Source organism: Mucor velutinosus, assembly GCF_035048745.1.
Source record: "Mucor velutinosus strain NIH1002 chromosome Unknown tig00001547, whole genome shotgun sequence".
Lineage (NCBI taxonomy): Eukaryota > Fungi > Mucoromycota > Mucoromycetes > Mucorales > Mucoraceae > Mucor > Mucor velutinosus.
Genome location: NW_027041901.1, coordinates 98,206 through 115,405, shown reverse-complemented (window position 1 = coordinate 115,405; position 17,200 = coordinate 98,206). Strand labels below are relative to the sequence as shown.

General features: G+C 39.9%; 7 protein-coding genes across 7 annotated transcripts; 6 read left to right on the top strand and 1 right to left on the bottom strand.

Annotated features, from left to right (window-relative positions):
- Positions 1-555: 555 nt before the first annotated feature.
- PRM10_4 (pheromone-regulated protein prm10) lies at positions 556-1,539 on the top strand (the record flags this gene model as incomplete). The annotated part of the gene is made up of 5 exons (XM_064825729.1): positions 556-592; positions 662-722; positions 780-808; positions 876-1,457; positions 1,520-1,539. 5 exons carry the CDS (start codon positions 556-558, stop codon positions 1,537-1,539), a joined length of 729 nt encoding a protein of 242 aa, XP_064687243.1.
- A 244-nt stretch (positions 1,540-1,783) lies between these two features.
- ATC70_006453 (uncharacterized protein) lies at positions 1,784-2,804 on the top strand (the record flags this gene model as incomplete). Its single annotated transcript, XM_064825728.1, has 4 exons — positions 1,784-1,970; positions 2,025-2,468; positions 2,524-2,639; positions 2,697-2,804. The coding sequence occupies 4 exons, from the start codon at positions 1,784-1,786 to the stop codon at positions 2,802-2,804; spliced, it is 855 nt and encodes a 284-aa protein (XP_064687242.1).
- A 135-nt stretch (positions 2,805-2,939) lies between these two features.
- On the top strand, positions 2,940-3,303 carry ubi3_2 (ubiquitin-40S ribosomal protein S27a; the record flags this gene model as incomplete). Its single annotated transcript, XM_064825727.1, has 2 exons — positions 2,940-3,128; positions 3,184-3,303. The coding sequence occupies 2 exons, from the start codon at positions 2,940-2,942 to the stop codon at positions 3,301-3,303; spliced, it is 309 nt and encodes a 102-aa protein (XP_064687241.1).
- Positions 3,304-5,507: 2,204 nt separating this feature from the next.
- Positions 5,508-7,648, top strand: ATC70_006451 (uncharacterized protein; the record flags this gene model as incomplete). Its single annotated transcript, XM_064825726.1, has 5 exons — positions 5,508-5,596; positions 5,680-5,890; positions 5,942-6,004; positions 6,061-6,924; positions 6,983-7,648. 5 exons carry the CDS (start codon positions 5,508-5,510, stop codon positions 7,646-7,648), a joined length of 1,893 nt encoding a protein of 630 aa, XP_064687240.1.
- A 3,292-nt stretch (positions 7,649-10,940) lies between these two features.
- ATC70_006450 (uncharacterized protein) lies at positions 10,941-11,642 on the top strand (the record flags this gene model as incomplete). The annotated part of the gene is made up of 3 exons (XM_064825725.1): positions 10,941-11,249; positions 11,333-11,530; positions 11,604-11,642. The coding sequence occupies 3 exons, from the start codon at positions 10,941-10,943 to the stop codon at positions 11,640-11,642; spliced, it is 546 nt and encodes a 181-aa protein (XP_064687239.1).
- A 524-nt stretch (positions 11,643-12,166) lies between these two features.
- Positions 12,167-15,423, bottom strand: ATC70_006449 (uncharacterized protein; the record flags this gene model as incomplete). Its single annotated transcript, XM_064825724.1, has 16 exons — positions 12,167-12,520; positions 12,581-12,600; positions 12,658-12,697; positions 12,763-12,827; positions 12,888-12,957; positions 13,015-13,107; positions 13,164-13,291; positions 13,347-13,434; positions 13,486-13,610; positions 13,669-14,181; positions 14,242-14,315; positions 14,371-14,697; positions 14,749-14,944; positions 15,002-15,128; positions 15,190-15,261; positions 15,319-15,423. 16 exons carry the CDS (start codon positions 15,421-15,423, stop codon positions 12,167-12,169), a joined length of 2,397 nt encoding a protein of 798 aa, XP_064687238.1.
- A 756-nt stretch (positions 15,424-16,179) lies between these two features.
- Positions 16,180-17,195, top strand: ATC70_006448 (uncharacterized protein; the record flags this gene model as incomplete). The annotated part of the gene is made up of 4 exons (XM_064825723.1): positions 16,180-16,267; positions 16,369-16,430; positions 16,486-16,672; positions 16,729-17,195. The coding sequence occupies 4 exons, from the start codon at positions 16,180-16,182 to the stop codon at positions 17,193-17,195; spliced, it is 804 nt and encodes a 267-aa protein (XP_064687237.1).
- Positions 17,196-17,200: the final 5 nt, after the last annotated feature.

Below are 17,200 nucleotides of genomic sequence, written 5' to 3'. Positions count from 1 at the left end.
CCAAATGTGGGCAGGTGAGCATCATTAATTCAAGTTGATTGCATCTTGATTGCCTGCCTCCATTTGACTGAATATCAAGCAAGCCTGGATACTCATAGAGAAAATCTCATAGCAAGTGTTCAGATAAAATCTGCATGATCCATCAGATGGGTTTCTTCCAAGAGAGGAATACCTTTAAATCCCAGTGAGAAGACTTTTCGATGATGGCATGGGTGACGTAAAATGTAGCCTCCCCCTTGTTCATCTAATGGTCCCTAATAGAAAATTCAACTAGAGCACCGAATGTCGACTAGCACAAACTTGTCGCCGGCCTCTTGTTTTATAGGCGACGAGTTTACAGGCTGAAGCAAGGGACCCACCCACTCACCCGCACAACACAATACACCACACATCCACAGACACATTCAACTCACAATAATCCAAACCCCATATTTTTTTTTCTATTCTTTTTCCTCTTTAACAGTAAAAATTGTAAGAGATATACAAATTATCACATTTGATAACCTGTATTAATATAGTCGATGTAGTTCACCCCTTTCCACTGCTATTTTCAACATGGCTTTCCGTTTAATTTCCAAGAGTGCCGCTAATGGTAAAAAAAATCACCATCATTGTAGATTTTATTACGAGCGATAACTGACCATTGCTTTCTCCTTTCTAGCTGCCATCGTTGCTCGCCCTACTTTAATCAACACTTCTCGCCAATCTTTGGGCGCTACTGCGTAAGTACATTGACCTGATCCATCTCATTTCCAAAAGCTAAATGTGTATGTTGCTAGTGTTCGTCATTACACCACCCAAAAAGAAGGTACAACCTTGAAAACGAGATGAAATGTAGAGGAATATGATAGACTGACGATATACATGTGTATTAGTTGAACCCAAGGAAAAGGCCAACAGCATCATCAACGCCCTTCCTGGTAACAGCCTCGTTTCCAAGACTGGTTTCCTTACATTGGGTACCGGTCTCGCCACCTTTATGATTTCCAAGGAAATCTACGTCTTCAACGAAGAAACCTTGGTCTTGGTCGCCTCTGCTGGTCTCCTCGGTGTCCTCCTCAAGTACCTCAGAGAGCCCTTCAACGACATGGCCAACGACCACATCAACCGCATCAAGAACATTTTGGTTCAAGCTCGTGAAGATCATAAGACTGCTGTCAACGAACGCATCAACGAAGTCGGTCAAATGAAGGATCTTGTTGAAGTTACCAAGGCTCTTTTCGAGCTCTCTCGTGAAACTGCTCAATTGGAAGCTGAGGCCTTCAAGTTGAAGCAACAAGTTGACGTTGCTCATGAAGTCAAGGCCACTTTGGACTCTTGGGTTCGTCATGAAGCCAATGTTCGTGATCGTGAGCAAAAGCAATTGGCTGCTTATTTGATTGAGAAGATCAACAAGGACTTGCAAGATCCCAAGATTCAACAACAAATTCTTGAGCAAGCTATTATCGATGTCCAAAGTAAGTTGTGTGCTGTGTTGGAGAGAGTGTGATATGGCGTGCTAATGACATATTTGCTGTAGGAATTGCCAAGACTCATTAGATTCCTCTACCTATTTCTTCCTCGCTTCTTATTTTATTAAAACAATAAACATTTGTATAAACGATAGATGTTGTGTATAATGTGTCTGCTGTGAGTGTGTGCAGTTGTTCTTATGAAAGCTGTGTAGTGTGTGTGTGTGTGTGTGTGTGTATGTGGCTGTTTTTACTGTTCTATAGAGTATTTAAATTGTTGAATGTCAATTTTTCGTGTCTCCTTATTTCTTTTTCCTCTACAACACCACACAATGTCTGCATTAAACGATCAATTAAAGAGTTTCAAGAAATCATTCAAGGCAAATGCTGACATTGCTGTGAAGCGTGCTGGCCAAGCAGCGCCCGTAAAGGAATCGAAATCATACACAGGAACTATTGCAAACAACACAAAGGCTTCTTTTGAGAATGGTCATGACAAGAAGCGAAAGAGATCCACTGGTAAGGATGGAATGAGCTAGATGTGCTCTCATCTGTTATTTACCGCATCGATAGTCTATTCACAACCTGCCAATACGGGCACGGGTCATCATGCCATGAGTCAATTGTACACAGTCATTCAGTTCCTCAAAGACAGTGATAATCCGCAGTCTGTTGTCAGTATTGCATCTCGAACTAAAGTGGATATTGGAAAGAATCAAGCATTGTGGGATAAACTAGTCAACAACAACAAGATTGAATTCGACGCAGCCAACAAGACATTTGCATACAAGCCTACATACCAGATCAGAAGCAAAGAGGACCTTTTATCATTATTGATTCAAAAGAAGAATGAGGGCGGCATGGATTACAAAGACCTCAAGGATTCGTACTCGAAATTGAGCAGCGCAGTAGAAGAATTGGCATCAGAAGGACAAATCTTGGTTGTGCGCAACAAGGATGGAAATCCTCGAGTACTATTTCACAACGATTCACAATACAATACAACCATTGATCCAGGTAGGTATAAGAGTAAAATGTTCAGCAGGAGATGTTGATCAGAGTGCCCATGTAGAGTTCAAAAAGATGTGGGCAGAAATCCCTATTCCTGACGAAACTGATCTGCCAAAGGCCTTGGAGGTAGCAGGTCTCAAGACGATGGAAGTGTTCGAAAAGAAAGTGACATCAGAGGTATATTTAAGAACGAGACAGTGAAACAGATCATGATGCTAATTGCAATGCCAACAGTCCAAGCCAAAGAAATCAAAGACCAGAAACAAGAGGATCAAAATCACTAATACTCACTTGGCTCATATCGATTTATCAAAGGATTATTTGCCTGGGAACAAGAAATAAAATATTTGATGCTCCTCTCTTCCTTTTTTTTTTTTTTTCATCAAATAATTTTTCATCCAGTGTATGCAGACTCATCATCGCAGAAGATCATCAAAATCCATCTTACTACCAAGAATATCAAATAACAATGCTACAATGAATAACACGCTGTATACAGCAGGGCAGCCCAATTATGCCAGAAGAATGACAGTGCATTTGCCAGAGACTATACCCGATACCACTTATCTTTATGGCTATGCATTGCTCATAGGCACTATTTTTGTATTTGTCATGTCTGGCTATTCAATCATAGGAAGCAAATACATGCCAGACACAAACAACAAGGTAGACTGCTTTGCACAAGGCACCAAGATGATCACTAAATGCTACATGTCAATAGATTCTGGATTGGATTAAATACGATAATTACTACTGCTTGCTTATACCCATCACCGCGATTGTCTGGATCTATTGGGTACTGTGGAATTGGATGGGCATGAAGTTTTTTCGACACAACTAGACTTGTTAAATGTTATTATATAAACGAGTGTTTATGCTTCGGATGGCTCTGTACGTTCGCTTCGCTTCGGTGAGAATCAACCTGCGCAGCTACCGATTGCCCTTGTGTATCTTATCAAAATACTGCTACTTTCATGTTGACCCTCTACTTACACATGAAGGCCCTTCATATTATCTGTGCATTTGATTCTTATGTGATGCTTTACACCCATATACACGTAGCTACTTCATATACGGGCAACCAGTATAATAATATTACCCCTTTCTAGTCAAGAGTGTGCCAAATACAGCTGTGTTATCTCGTGTTAAAATCAGTTTTAGGCTACCGAAATAGTGCCAAACAGTTGCTCTGATCTGGCAGTTACTTTCTGACACCTTTGTTCAACTTTTTGAAGACCCAAAAAACATGGCCAAAATTCGACAAAAAAGCATGAGGTACCCCTCCTGGTTTTCGTCGAAAATCAAACGATCGCGTTTTTGACCTTCAAAATGAAGACTTTTACTATGGCATATGTTATTTCAAAATGCTTCCCTCGATCCAAAGCAACCTCTGAAACTTTGTTTATGAGGACTTCATATGCAAAATCTCGACATTTTGGCCAGAAACCTCTTTTCATATTTTTGTAAAGTACTCAGTAAGTTTATTCAAAACACCTACCTTACTTGGTACCATTGGATGCGCTTTGAAAAGCACTCCAAGACAGCTTAAAGAAGCATAAAGATGATTAGCATATTTTACATAGTCGAATCTGCTAAAAAAAAGCTCAATCGAGTCGAAAATCCTCAAGATTTGGCCAATCTGGAACAGACTATGTATCTGGATTTGAATTGATTTTGGCTTGCGGGGCCGGCTGGCAAACTCAATGCCCTGTTCATTATGAAGGCATTACAGTAATAGACGTTTTTGAAGCGTATGGAAAGTAGGTGGCAGATTGCATAGCGTTGTTGTCAGCCAAGCTATTCCCTTTGAATTCTATATTTAATAACACCAGTCTACCAACATACTTGTTAGATCAACTTCTTTCCTTTTTGAGGCTTTGAGAGTGTCTAGGACCATAAATTTATTATGTTACGATATGATGTTATTCATGGTATCTATCAACTATTGCAAAAGAGAGCCATTGGGCATTTAACAAGTATGGAATGGTAGATGCTATGGTGACATGCTATAGCTTGGGATGCGCCATAAGGTTACTTTTTAGTCCCATTAGAATTTCAGGAACACACTTTATTCATCATCATCAGCACATGCTTATTACAAACAGAATTATCGGTGTCTGCTTGATTATGCAAAGATAGTTATGCATCTAAAGGTCATGCCGTTGTATTAGGCTCGATACAAAAGCTTATTTCCAAGAGCTGTTGGGGCAAGATTAGATCTTACATGTTGCACACACACACACACATATCGATGTCTACTGCATTCGAACTAGAAGGAGTAAAATCTACTTTAGCAGCTTTATATGATATATATATAGTTTTGTGTCATACTCTTCATCATCTAATTCATCATTTTAATATACGTCTATTCCATAGATGTTGCACTAAAAAACAATTTCAAATGTCGCTAGCTTTGTGAAATGGGCCCTCCTAGAACTGTCAAAAGTTCAATTTCGCTTTTCTGGGTGCGCATGGCATCTTAGTCACCCTGAAAACGTGCTTGATTTGATATTGACATCACTGATGATACATGTTGTATTTGAAGATTTCCAGTATGATTACAGGCTAGTAGCTATCAAATTAGGCACATGTCTGATTTGAGGGCCTGTTGGAAGGTGTCAAATGCAGTACCTTGCAAGCATATGACATTAGCAAATGTAATATAGCGCCTTGGATGTGGCTCTAATCTGCGCCAGTAGCGCTCGTTCAGTCGACGTAGAATCAAGCCAATGTAAAAGCCAGTGGATCAAATGAAATGCCGTATTTGACAGGATCCCAGTCTGTAGCTCTATAAATGTTCATTGTGTGCTGGACGCAGCATGCTGACTGGTACGTTTAAGAGACTTTTTCGATCGTTTGCGACAGACACCACTGACTTTCGACTAAATGGATAATAAAGGGCTGTGTTGCACATGTTTCGGGACACTATATAGCCCATTGCAACTCAGTTTTTATTCCTTTTTCTATTTCTGCTCCATTACAGCAGCTTTCTACAGTTCTCTTTTCTTCTCGTTTAACTACAGTTTTGATCATCTATACAACATAATGCTTGGATCCTCACCTCCAATAAATGAAGCACATACTAGCTTACCGAATTCAAATAGTATACCCGAGTTTGTCAAGAAGTTGTTTGGGTAGGTGTACTTGAGTCGATTGTCTTTTTTTTTTTTTTTTTTTTTTTTTTTTGCAATAGTAATCACTCATCGTGCGGTTATAGTATGCTAGAGGACAACATTTATCCTCAGGTCTTCTCTTGGGGAGCCGAAGGAGACACGTTTGTTGTCAAAGATCCCAATGAATTCGCTCGCCACATTTTGCCAAAACACTTTAAGCATTCCAACTTTCAAAGCTTTGTACGCCAGCTGAACAAGTATGATTTCCACAAGCTGAGGATGCCAGATGATGGACACCGTCTTTACGGCGACCAGGTACGTATACACTTTAGTAAACTGCAACTTATTTAACAAATTTGCATCAAGGCATGGGAGTTTCAGCATCCCAATTTCAAATACAACAGAAGAGAGCTTTTGGAAGATATCAAGGTACTAATTGCTTCATGGCGCCTATCAACATGATATTTATCGTAACCATCTTGTAGAGAAAACCTACTGGAAAAGCGGCGCAAGCAAGTCAATCATCATCAGCGTCTAATGCGACAGGTTCGTCATTAGCAAACTCAAGATTACCCACCAACGTGCTGGCAGAAGAGATGAAGACACTCGCCAGCAATCTTCAGAAGGAGATCAACAGCCTCAAAGATACACAAAAAAAGATGACGGACAAGATCAAAGGGTTCGACAAAAAGTACAGCGTCGTTTTGGATAGCATTCAAGGATTTCGACAAAACATGAAGGATCAAGATTTACTTATGAAGGACATTATGTCGTTTGTTTCAAAGCAAAATAATGTGGCTGTGGGGCAAGACTTGCAAGCAATGATGGATACATACAACACGGCGTCGACCATGGGAGAAGTAAAATTGGAACGATTATCGGATACATTGAGTGGGAACACAAATCTAGCAGCTGGTTCATCTGGTCAAGTCATGATGCCGACTCTTATTGATAACTCTCAACAACAAATACATCAGCAACAACAACAACAACAACAACAACAACAGCAGCAGCAGCAGCAGCAGCAGCAGCAATTACAACAACAGCAACAACAACAACAACAGCAACAACAACAACAACAACAACAGCAACAAATACAGGCACAACAAATCGCTAGTTCTACGTCCATGATACCCGTCATCAACGCATCGGCACATATACGAAAAAGAAAGCGCATGCAACCCGGGTGGTCAGTGCCACCGAGAGTCTTATTGGTAGATGATGATTCATTATTCCGTAGATTGTCAACAAAGTTACTCCAAATTGCAGGTTGTACAATTGATGTAGCTGTTGATGGTATGGAGGCTGTGAGAAAGTTGGGCACAGGCAAATATGATTTGGTGCTAATGGTAATGTCTGATACGCCAAAACTCAGTCTTGCAGATGACTGACTGTAACTGTTTGTAGGATATCATGATGCCGAAATTGGATGGCATGTCTGCCACACGAAATATTCGACAATACGATACTTGGACACCTATTATCTCCATGACTTCAAACACAACAGATCAGGATATCCAACAGTATTTTATGAGCGGAATGACAGACATCTTACCAAAGCCATTCAACCAAGGTTCATTGGGTAGTTTACTGGAGAGATACTGTGCTCATTTGGTGGGACAAAGACAGCAGCAGCAGCAGCTTCAGTTACTTCAGCAAAACTATTCATTGAATGGCAGTCTATTAGGATTAAACGATATGACGCCACAATTAACGCTGATTGAGGATGGCGAGGACGCTAATAACAATACGGAAGGAAAAGGAAAAGGCATTAAGTATTTACCGCAACTGCCTCAGCAACAACAACAACAACAACAACAGCAGCAGCAGCAGCAGCGGCAGCAACAGCAACAATTACAATTCAACGCTAGTTTCTCGGCTGCTACAACAATACCTACGACTGTAGCTGCCGTCACTGCTGTTGCGAGTAGCTCAAACAGTAATATTATACCCCAGTTAGGCCATATACAATCAATGAATGATCAGCAACAACAGCAACAGCAACAATGGTATTTGTATGCGAATGAAAAGCGACGCAAAATTGATGACAGTACTGGTAGAAATCAGTTGTAGACAACAGTAACAGCATCGAGAAGAAAGTTTTGTTTAAAAATGGCATATGTGTATATATTTCCTCTTTGAAAATAAACTTGCAATCTAATGTATATACATTTCACCCCATACTCGTTGGTTATTTGATTGTTTTTTGTTGAATTTGGCTATATCCTATGTCTAGTTCAGATACTTGCATCGAATTCCTTTTTATGACTACCGTCATTAGTGCAGATTTCAATTTCAAAAAATCTACCTGCAATAGAGTAAGTGATGATTGTTATCCCTCTTTTGGTCTTGTATTCACAAGTGGTTCACAAAGAGTGTGTAACAGGACTATGTGAAATTGGTCTTGTCATGCATGCAGCATTGAAAATTTACTTGAATTTCATATCCATCACTCCCACATCTTGAAGCCTACCAGAACAGTCGTCCTCATCTGTCTCTCCAAAGCTGCACCCAGCATTTGATTTTCAATATGAAATGATTGTCAAAAGTCATCAGTCATTTTGCCTATACTCTCGTCCACGAAAATGCTCTCTAATCACTACACGCTTGACCGGGTTTTGATAGCAGGATATCGTTCAGAGCCAAAATGGTGTTGGTTCGAAAATTGCATACATCTCTCCCACCGTTTTGTAGCTGTTGTGCCGTAAGAGACTCTGGTGTGGAGCCTAATTCAAGTTTCGAGCGTGGTGTTGGTTATAGGATTCAGATGTTGGAAAAGAAACTGATTTTCCTTGAAGGGTACTACAGTAATTCATTTGTCAGGTGGCAATCTATCAAGATAGGCCTTGTTGATTTGTGGGTTCGATATGTTTTCAAATCAATTCTAGCTGCGTCCCTCTTGGAGCAATGACAATACAAAACACTACAAAAAGTGTCTGTAAATATTAAGCATTGGAAAAAGGTATTCGTAGGCAATAAGTTACATAAAATTAAAGCAAATAAATATAAACATACCTCGTTGAGTGTTTATGAACCATCTCAATCAGGTACCTTACCGCTGGGTATGCTGTTTTCACACACAAACTACTGCTTTAGCAAGTAAGGAATACAATTCCATTGTCGGTTATTTCGAGAATCATAAACACACAAAACATCTTTAATAGATACCTTTCTGATAATTTGAATTTTACAGAATCTTGTGTAAGGACGAAACAAAAAAGCTTGATGATGACCGAAAACGTTCTTTACCATCATCTCTTGTACGTCAATGCATTGAATCATGTTGTATAGAACAAGTTAATGGACATTTATCAAACCATACGTTTTGATTTGAGTAAACTGAGCAATCTAAGAGAAGCCAATCGAAATCTGGCAAACAGTGATCTTCGATGCAGCAAACAGCGATATCCTATGTCTTGCCTACTAGATCAAAATTATAGTCTATAATGGACGCATATATACATTCTCTATTCTTCGACGAAGCAAGCAAGAATACGTCTTGACGAAATACGAGCGATAATAATCGACTTGATCCATCTCACCATAATAATGTAAACTTCATCTACTCTTCTACTAATGTGAACGTCTCAACTTGCCAGTATCATATGAGAGCCTTTCAAAACCTTGAAATCTGACTCATCTTCAGTACCTCACATCTGTATCAATTGAGACAGTTGATATAAAGGCACACATTACACTTCTATTACCTCCTAGTACTCAACAATATGTTAAACATAGCTAAATCTTGGTGCATTAGAGTCCTGTTTTCTCGAGTTAGAAGCCATTTTTAACATTGAGAATAACACCAAACAACTGCTTTCATCTAGCGCTTACTTCCTGACACCTTTGCTCAACTTTTTTGAGATTGCCAAAATTTGACCAAAAAAGCATGAGGGATACCTCATGGATTTTGACAAAATCAAACAATCGCGTTTTTGACCGCAAAAATGAAGACTTCTACTATGACATGTATTAAATCAAAACGTTTGTATCGACCCAAAGCAGCCCTTAGCACTTTATTTGTGAAACCTACATATGTAAAATCTCGACATTTTCGCCAAAAACCTCAATTCATACTTTCTACCTTTGCTCAATAAGTTCAGTCAAAGCATCAATTATATTTGGTACCACTGGATGCACCTTGAAAAGTACTCCAAGGAAGCTTAAGGAAGAAAGGGATGATAGTGTCGACTTATATAGTCGAATCTCGCAAAGTAGATTGATTGAAATGATTCTGGTCCCATTTTTATCATTTCGAGCAAAAAAAAGAATAGTCTGAGGTTTAAATAGCTTTGGCTGACAAAATGCCCTCTGTGTAGCTAATTGTAATGGGACCTGGATCGAAACTTACTACAGCTTAAACTGATAATTTTGGTACATGATGTTACATCTGATAACCGTAACTAGCCTGGATCACCACCGTATTATCTATAAGCTGATTTTTTTTTTCATACGGCGTTGAAAGTATCCGACAGTTATAAATGTATTGATGTTGACCTGCATAGGTGGTTTCCCATATTGCTCTTTCCTCTGCATTACGATACAAACGAAATGAGCCTACTCTTTCAAATGAGCAAATGTATGCCCTGTCAACTTGATCTAATGTGCCACCAGAGACAAATTGCATTCTACACATTTGATCCTCCTCTTCGCCAAATGAAATGCACTATTATTGAGATATGTTACATATCCAATTGTGGCTACTGTTACAATGCTGCTGCATATCCACCTTTTTGGCTACGCATCCTTACTATTCATCACTCCAAAAGAGAGACTGATTTCTGTTTATTCAGAATATATTGAATAGAATTCATGAAGGGGACGAGGAGGGATTTGATTGAATGGAGTTGAATGGCGCAACAGATTTCTTCTGGTTTGCATGTTACACTAATTCGACAAGTTAATGATCACATTCATTGTTGTTATTGCTTTTGTGTGTAATTGATATGGAAAAACGAGGGGGAGAGAGAGCATGAACTTTGCAACCATATAAACAAAACACTCATGATGAGCAAATAAATGTGCTCTTCAAGCACATGCGTTGTATAGGCCTTTCTTTGATGAACATTGAAATTAACATTTGGAGTCATGAGAATATCTAGGTTCCCCTTATTTAGGTTTGCCCAGGTCCAGTTCAATGTGCTATTTCACCCCCTTTTTTTCTTCCTGTCTCTTTCCTTTTTATTTAACGAGCTTTTTTCTCTTTTTGATTACACTCTCTCTCTTTTCTTCTCTTCTTCCCAAAACAAGTATAAACACGGACTCTATCTAAAATAAGCTATTACTGTAAATGACCTTTTTTTATTTTCTTACTACATTACCATATTTAATCAATTTTAATTTCTCTGATTTGAATAGATTTATAATGCAATCTACTGGTTACTATCAATCACCAAATCAGCAGCAACAAGCTTATATGGTACAACAGCAACAACAGCATCAACAGCAACAACAGACATCACCGTTACCAACGAGACAAATGCCGAGACAACAAGCACAACCACAGTTAATCATGGACAATGGTCAGGACGGTTTGGATGACGAGGACGAGGATGATGGCGAAAAGAAGCCCCAAAGAAGATCAGGGCGTCGTAAGATTAAGATTGAGTACATCGAGGACAAGACAAGACGCCATATTACATTTTCAAAAAGAAAGGCTGGCATCATGAAGAAGGTATGCGTCTATACAGAATCTTGTTTCCCCCCCCCCCCTCCCTCCCTCCCGCGTTTGATACTGACGTATATCAAATCATAAAGGCATACGAATTGAGCACATTGACTGGTACCCAGGTGTTATTGCTTGTTGTATCTGAAACAGGTTTGGTGTATACATTCACTACGCCCAAATTGCAGCCACTAGTGACCAAACCAGAGGGTAAGAATTTGATTCAATCCTGTTTGAACGCTCCCGATGCTTCAATGGAAAATGGCTCTTTGAATGGATCGCCTTCTATGGTAAGTTTAAGAGTTTCGGAGTAAGTGCGCAAGAAACTCACACACCCTTTTCATGTTTTGGCTGCGTGTGTAGGGAGCTGCAAATTTATATGGGGACAATCGTCAAAAATGATCTGTCAATCTTTTGATAAAAAAAAAAAAAAAAAAAAAAAAAAAAAAAAAAAAAAAACGATACGAGAGCTTTATCATGTCTATACATTATCTCAATAATTTATACGTTTTCTCTGTTTCATTCCTTTCTCTCCCCCCCCTCTCTCTCTCGACCCCTCCTTCCCTTCCTCTCGTTATATTTTTCTTTGTCGTCGTTCCCTCTACTATGAAGTTTACTCTATCTATATAATATCTGCAAAATAAAATCATAATTATAAATGGAGAAGGCATCAATGGGTTTACGTTGTACGAACAATTAATTAAATTGAGGAGTTTTGCGAGGTTGATTCATGATGATGGAGGTAAAGAGATCTTGAATATCCAGCTATGATGTGGGGAGAAACAACTGTATGAAAATACGCCTCAAGAGATCCCTTTTATTTTTCAGATGTGATTGGTGTCAAATGTAAATGGTATAGGATACATGATTGTTGATCAGCCCATTGGAACATTGCTACCTATATAAAGAAATTACAAAGTTGTGTTTTACAAATGTCTTTTAGATAGGAATTGCGTTATTTGTTGCATATCTTGATCTGATCTCAAGGTCAACTCAATTTGTTGATTTGGTAACATGGCAACATGAACAAGCACACTCCTACTGCTGTCGTCTACTGCAATAAACTCTTGTCCAATGATTTCAATGATGTGTATCTGCCATGATTTGCTTAGTTTCCTAGCCAACTTATCACATCGAGTGACCGAGCATTCAAACTTTCGCTTTTCTTCCACTGAATATTGCACCCATAATCGACCAAAGTCTTCTGTAGATAGCTTATTACTGTCCTCATCGTCATCGTCTTGCAATTCAAGATCAATCAGACTTGAAACGAGGTGAGTCTAAATAGCGTTTGTGGTCAGATATCATGCTTTTGAGCCTTTATCCTGTCATTCCTTTACCTCTGTGTGATAGGAAGGCACTGATGGGAGTAGATATGTTAGTCTTACAAGCGTGATACAAGTAGAATAGTCTTTACCTATATGGGAGGAAGCGCTAGTCGAGGCCTTTGTTTTTAGCTATTTTTAGACGTTGCAAGTAATTACATGAACATCGAGTCTTTCATAATCAAATGATTTCTTACATGGATTGAGTCATTGCTTGTATTCGATGATGGGGGATGATGGCTTCTAGTTTTCCGAGGTGCATCTTTTTCGAATTTGATCAGATCAACGTATCTATTTGCCTAAACATGCATACAAAACTTACATTTACCATCTTGTTTGGTGCCTGTGTTGTACTTTCCAATGGTTGTCGGTCGATTAGGATTCGCGGATAGCTGATGATACACATTTAGTGTGGGCTGCTTTTTTTTTTCAGGGCGTGTCATTCTTACCTCTGAAATGGACGGTGGCAATGGTGTTGCAATTTCCTGAAACTCTTTTTCGAAACTAGCATCAGCAATGACATCCAATAACTCTCTTACAATCTAGCGTGTACGTGAGCTATCAGCGTTCATGTGCCCACCTAAAATAGAATACGCACCTCTTGTTTCTCAGGTACAGGTGACCTTTTGTACTCCTTCAAAATAGCCTCTATTCCTGATAACCACTTTTTACTGCGCATAATGCATTGCTTGATCGCTTGCAAGCCACATGTCTGTAGGTACTCGTCTATTTCTTGTCAGGATTCTCGGCTTTAATGTGGTTGAATGCTTCTTTTTGTTACCTCGTACGAGTTGAATCCATCTTTGTAATTGAAGCATTATATCCAGGTCGGTGTATTTCGAGGATAGATAGCCGACATCACCAAGTATCTATCAAATAGTAAGAATCTAGGACGAGTTGGCATCTCATGTGTCACTCACCCATATCACAAGCTGTATTAGTAATGGCGAGTATCTATCCTCAGAACTGGCCTTTCTCAGTAACTCATACGACGTATTAACGGCAGCTTCTCTTGTGCCGCTTCCATCCACATTCTCCGTCAAGGCTACATACAGATACGGTGTCAATACTGTGGACATTATCGCCATCATGCTATACTCTACCATTTCTCAGCAAGCTACATTTGGATTCCGTATAGTCATCATCCAAGTTCTTCCTTGATTCAGCTAAAACGTTCAGCATGGTCTCCACAAACCATGTGTCTTGTTCCGTATGATACTCAATGATGCGGTTGATGAGCCAATAAGCAATAGTTGTGTTGCTTTGCTTGTTGTCGTAGTTTCGAGACATAGCTTCTATCAGATGCGGTGCAATATTTCTGAGGACATGTTGATCAACAATGGTATCCATGTTCTGTATCGACTGCGTGATGATAGTGTGGTCGTCGCAAGATGACTCAACAATGCTTGCCAACAGTGTGCCGTCCAGCCAGCTCTTTTTCCAAAAGCTTTCATCAATGAATGACATCCCTAACAACCCTAAATACTTCAAATTGTGATTTGATGAGTTTAAAAATGGCACCAGCACCTGAAATGGGTTTTGTTCAGGCACGGATAGTGTGCCGAGCAACAGCGAATCCAACGAGGCAAGCAACTTGACACATTCCAATACAATGGCTAGAGTTGGCAAGTTGGATCAATATCTGATCCAGGTACACCTCTATCCCACATACATACCAAATGCTGCATCCACCTTCTTTTCCACACACTGAAGGCAATCCATGATGATATCGTAAAAATCTCTCGGCGATCTACATGATACACATCAATGCCTGCTGTCCTCTCGCCACCATTTTGAATATATACCCTATGTTTGCATCTTGGTATATTCTGTATATCTCCAAACACTCTAGTTGCGCCCAAGGCGCATAGACGCCGTGATACATGAATGATTTGTGAATCCTCTTTTCCATGATTTGCCTATGTATTGCGTGGAATCTGGGGAGCAAGTCTTCAAATTTTGTTGCGTGCTGCAAGAGAATGTTTTTCCACACGGGTAAAGCAGAGAATACAACGCTTGAGTCCTTGTCCTCTAGTGCGTTTCTCAATGCTGATTCAATGCGTTCAATATCCACAGATGACCTCTCATACAAAAAATACAGTGCAACCACCGCCTTCTTACGCACAATTTGTCTACCAGCATGTTCAGACATTGTATATGGCCACAGTGTCCAGATGACTTACTTGGGGAACTCCATTGCTAGTATCACTGAATCCAACACATTATCCAGCATTTCTTGATGTTCTAGATAGCACATGGCATTCAACGCGGCACACTTGTCGAGGTAATTCTGACTCTTCAAATCTCTTTGCAGCGTATTGATCAACATGATTCCCAATTCGTGATCCTGTGTCAAAAACAAAGTACACGCAAGATAGCCTACATAGTATTGTGTGTTGATAGGCCTGTCCTTCAGCTCCATATTCAAATAGTTACCAACTCTTCTGTCCAGTGCCGTCTCTCCACTTTGAGATGCCATGATAGCGTAGATAATGCTGAACTCGACATCGTATCCCAGCATGTAACAATGCATCAGCCGTATCAGATAATCTCTCATTCTCGTCTGTCATCCTAGTGATCAGTACACTATCTTTTTTTGAAGCGGGATCTTGTGTTTCGCTTACTGAGGATATATCAGGGGATGCCATTTTCGAGGACAATCTGGCCAACTCGTCTGTTGCCAGGCTCTTTTCTTCCTATCACTGAAATGTCAATACAAGCTGAATCAGCATTCATTTGATTGTCGTACTTACTGCTTTGCTCTTTGCCTGAGTGATTCTGGTAATGAAATCATTGAATTCAGCACTCAAACCAGATGCCAAGAATTCAGAGCTAAAGTAGTTTTGCATACGCGACATTTTTTTGCATAAATAAATAGAAAAGGATGTGGAATCACACACTGAGAGCCAATATTGAAAAAGGCTACGCTGCCACTCAACTGACCTTTTTTCTTGCACTCATGACGCTGTGATTGGCCTAGAACAATGAAAAGTGTAGTTCATTCATCAGCTTCCACTGCTGTGCCTGAGCTCCACAAGTCGTGCCTGGTTACTACGCTGTTGCATCTGATTATTGTACATATCGCGATACAGGCCATTACTGATGCGTATAAAGAGACTTACTTTATCAGAAACCTAAACTACATTGTGCCATGGCAAAGATCATCATTGGAAATGCGTTCGCTCTGGACAATTTAGCACTGCAATGACGCCAAAAGCATACCAAGATCAGTTGCACAAAGTAGCTGGTTCGTTTTTCTACTCTGTGTTCTCTACCATCATCATCGATCATATAAGGTACGTTTGATGAAGGATACATCAAGCGACAATTGCCAAGACATCAACTCCAAATGGCTGGTGTGCAAAGCAAGACTAACAGAACAATCGCGCTTATCAATACTGCAAACCTTCACTTTGTTCCTCATCTTCTGGCTCCTGCTTAGCCGTTTTTTTTTTTTTTTTTTTTTTTTTTTTTTTTTGCCATTGCAGTCTAATCGGGTAACGTTACACTTGGAGAAACTGCTACAATATAATACTGCACTTGAGACCATTATTTGTATATAAATGCCTCTTCTCTTCATAAATTCTGGATTTCCATGCTTTAGGCCAAGCACAATGAGTGTATTCAATGCGCTGCATACAGCAAGGCTCATCCTCGTCCTTGAGCTGATAGTTCAAGCCATTGTCATTACGACCGAAGCAAGTAAGTACGAGTACTTGTTTTATGCATACATGGGCGATGTATCTGTCATGAATAAAACAATGAGCGAATGCCATCATCAATGACTGATATAGTATCACTAGTTAGCAACGCACGATATAAAAAGTACCCTGCCACTGCAACAATGGTCGGCTATACGGGCCAAGTAAGTTCAAATGCTGCAATGATACACAGAAAATCATCATTCATAACGATTGCAGAGTCTCCTCGTCATCATTGTCGCCATCATTCAAATATCAGTAGCAGCTCTCGTAGCAAGAAATTTGAGATATATTTTGTACAATAGTCCGTGGAAGGTGTCTGGTGCTTGCATCACCTTTTCAGTGGCATCCATCGCCTTTAGAACCCTCACCTCTTGGTTCATCCAGGATCCAAGCAGTGCTTACTGTAAGTTGATCCGAGTCAGTCTAATAAAAGAACCCGAAAAACTCATTGTTCAATAGATACTGTCACATACAATATCACCTCTATTAGCATTTTAGTAGGATTAGCGCTATGGATACCATTTATTTTCTGCAAAAGCGACCAATATTACACGCCACCCAGTAGCACCGCATCCGGAACAAACATGAATGTCAGATCCAGAATTGTCACCACACATGGGTCTGGTCGAGCACCCTTATACAGGCCCAACAATGGAGAGCACGACGATGAATTGCCTTCGTATTATGAAATGATCCCGCCACCCGCTTATAAAACCAAGAGCAATACAGCGAATGCAGCGGGAGACGACAACACATCACAGAATGAGGCAAATGCAACTGAATTCAACGTTGGATCGTCGTCTCAGATCAATGAGCTAGCAACCTCCATAACTCTAAGCGACGAACAAGCAAACACTACACCTCACACTGATGAACCAACAACCGCTACAGTCGCCACCACTAATGCAGCAAATGCTGCTGCCTAGATAGG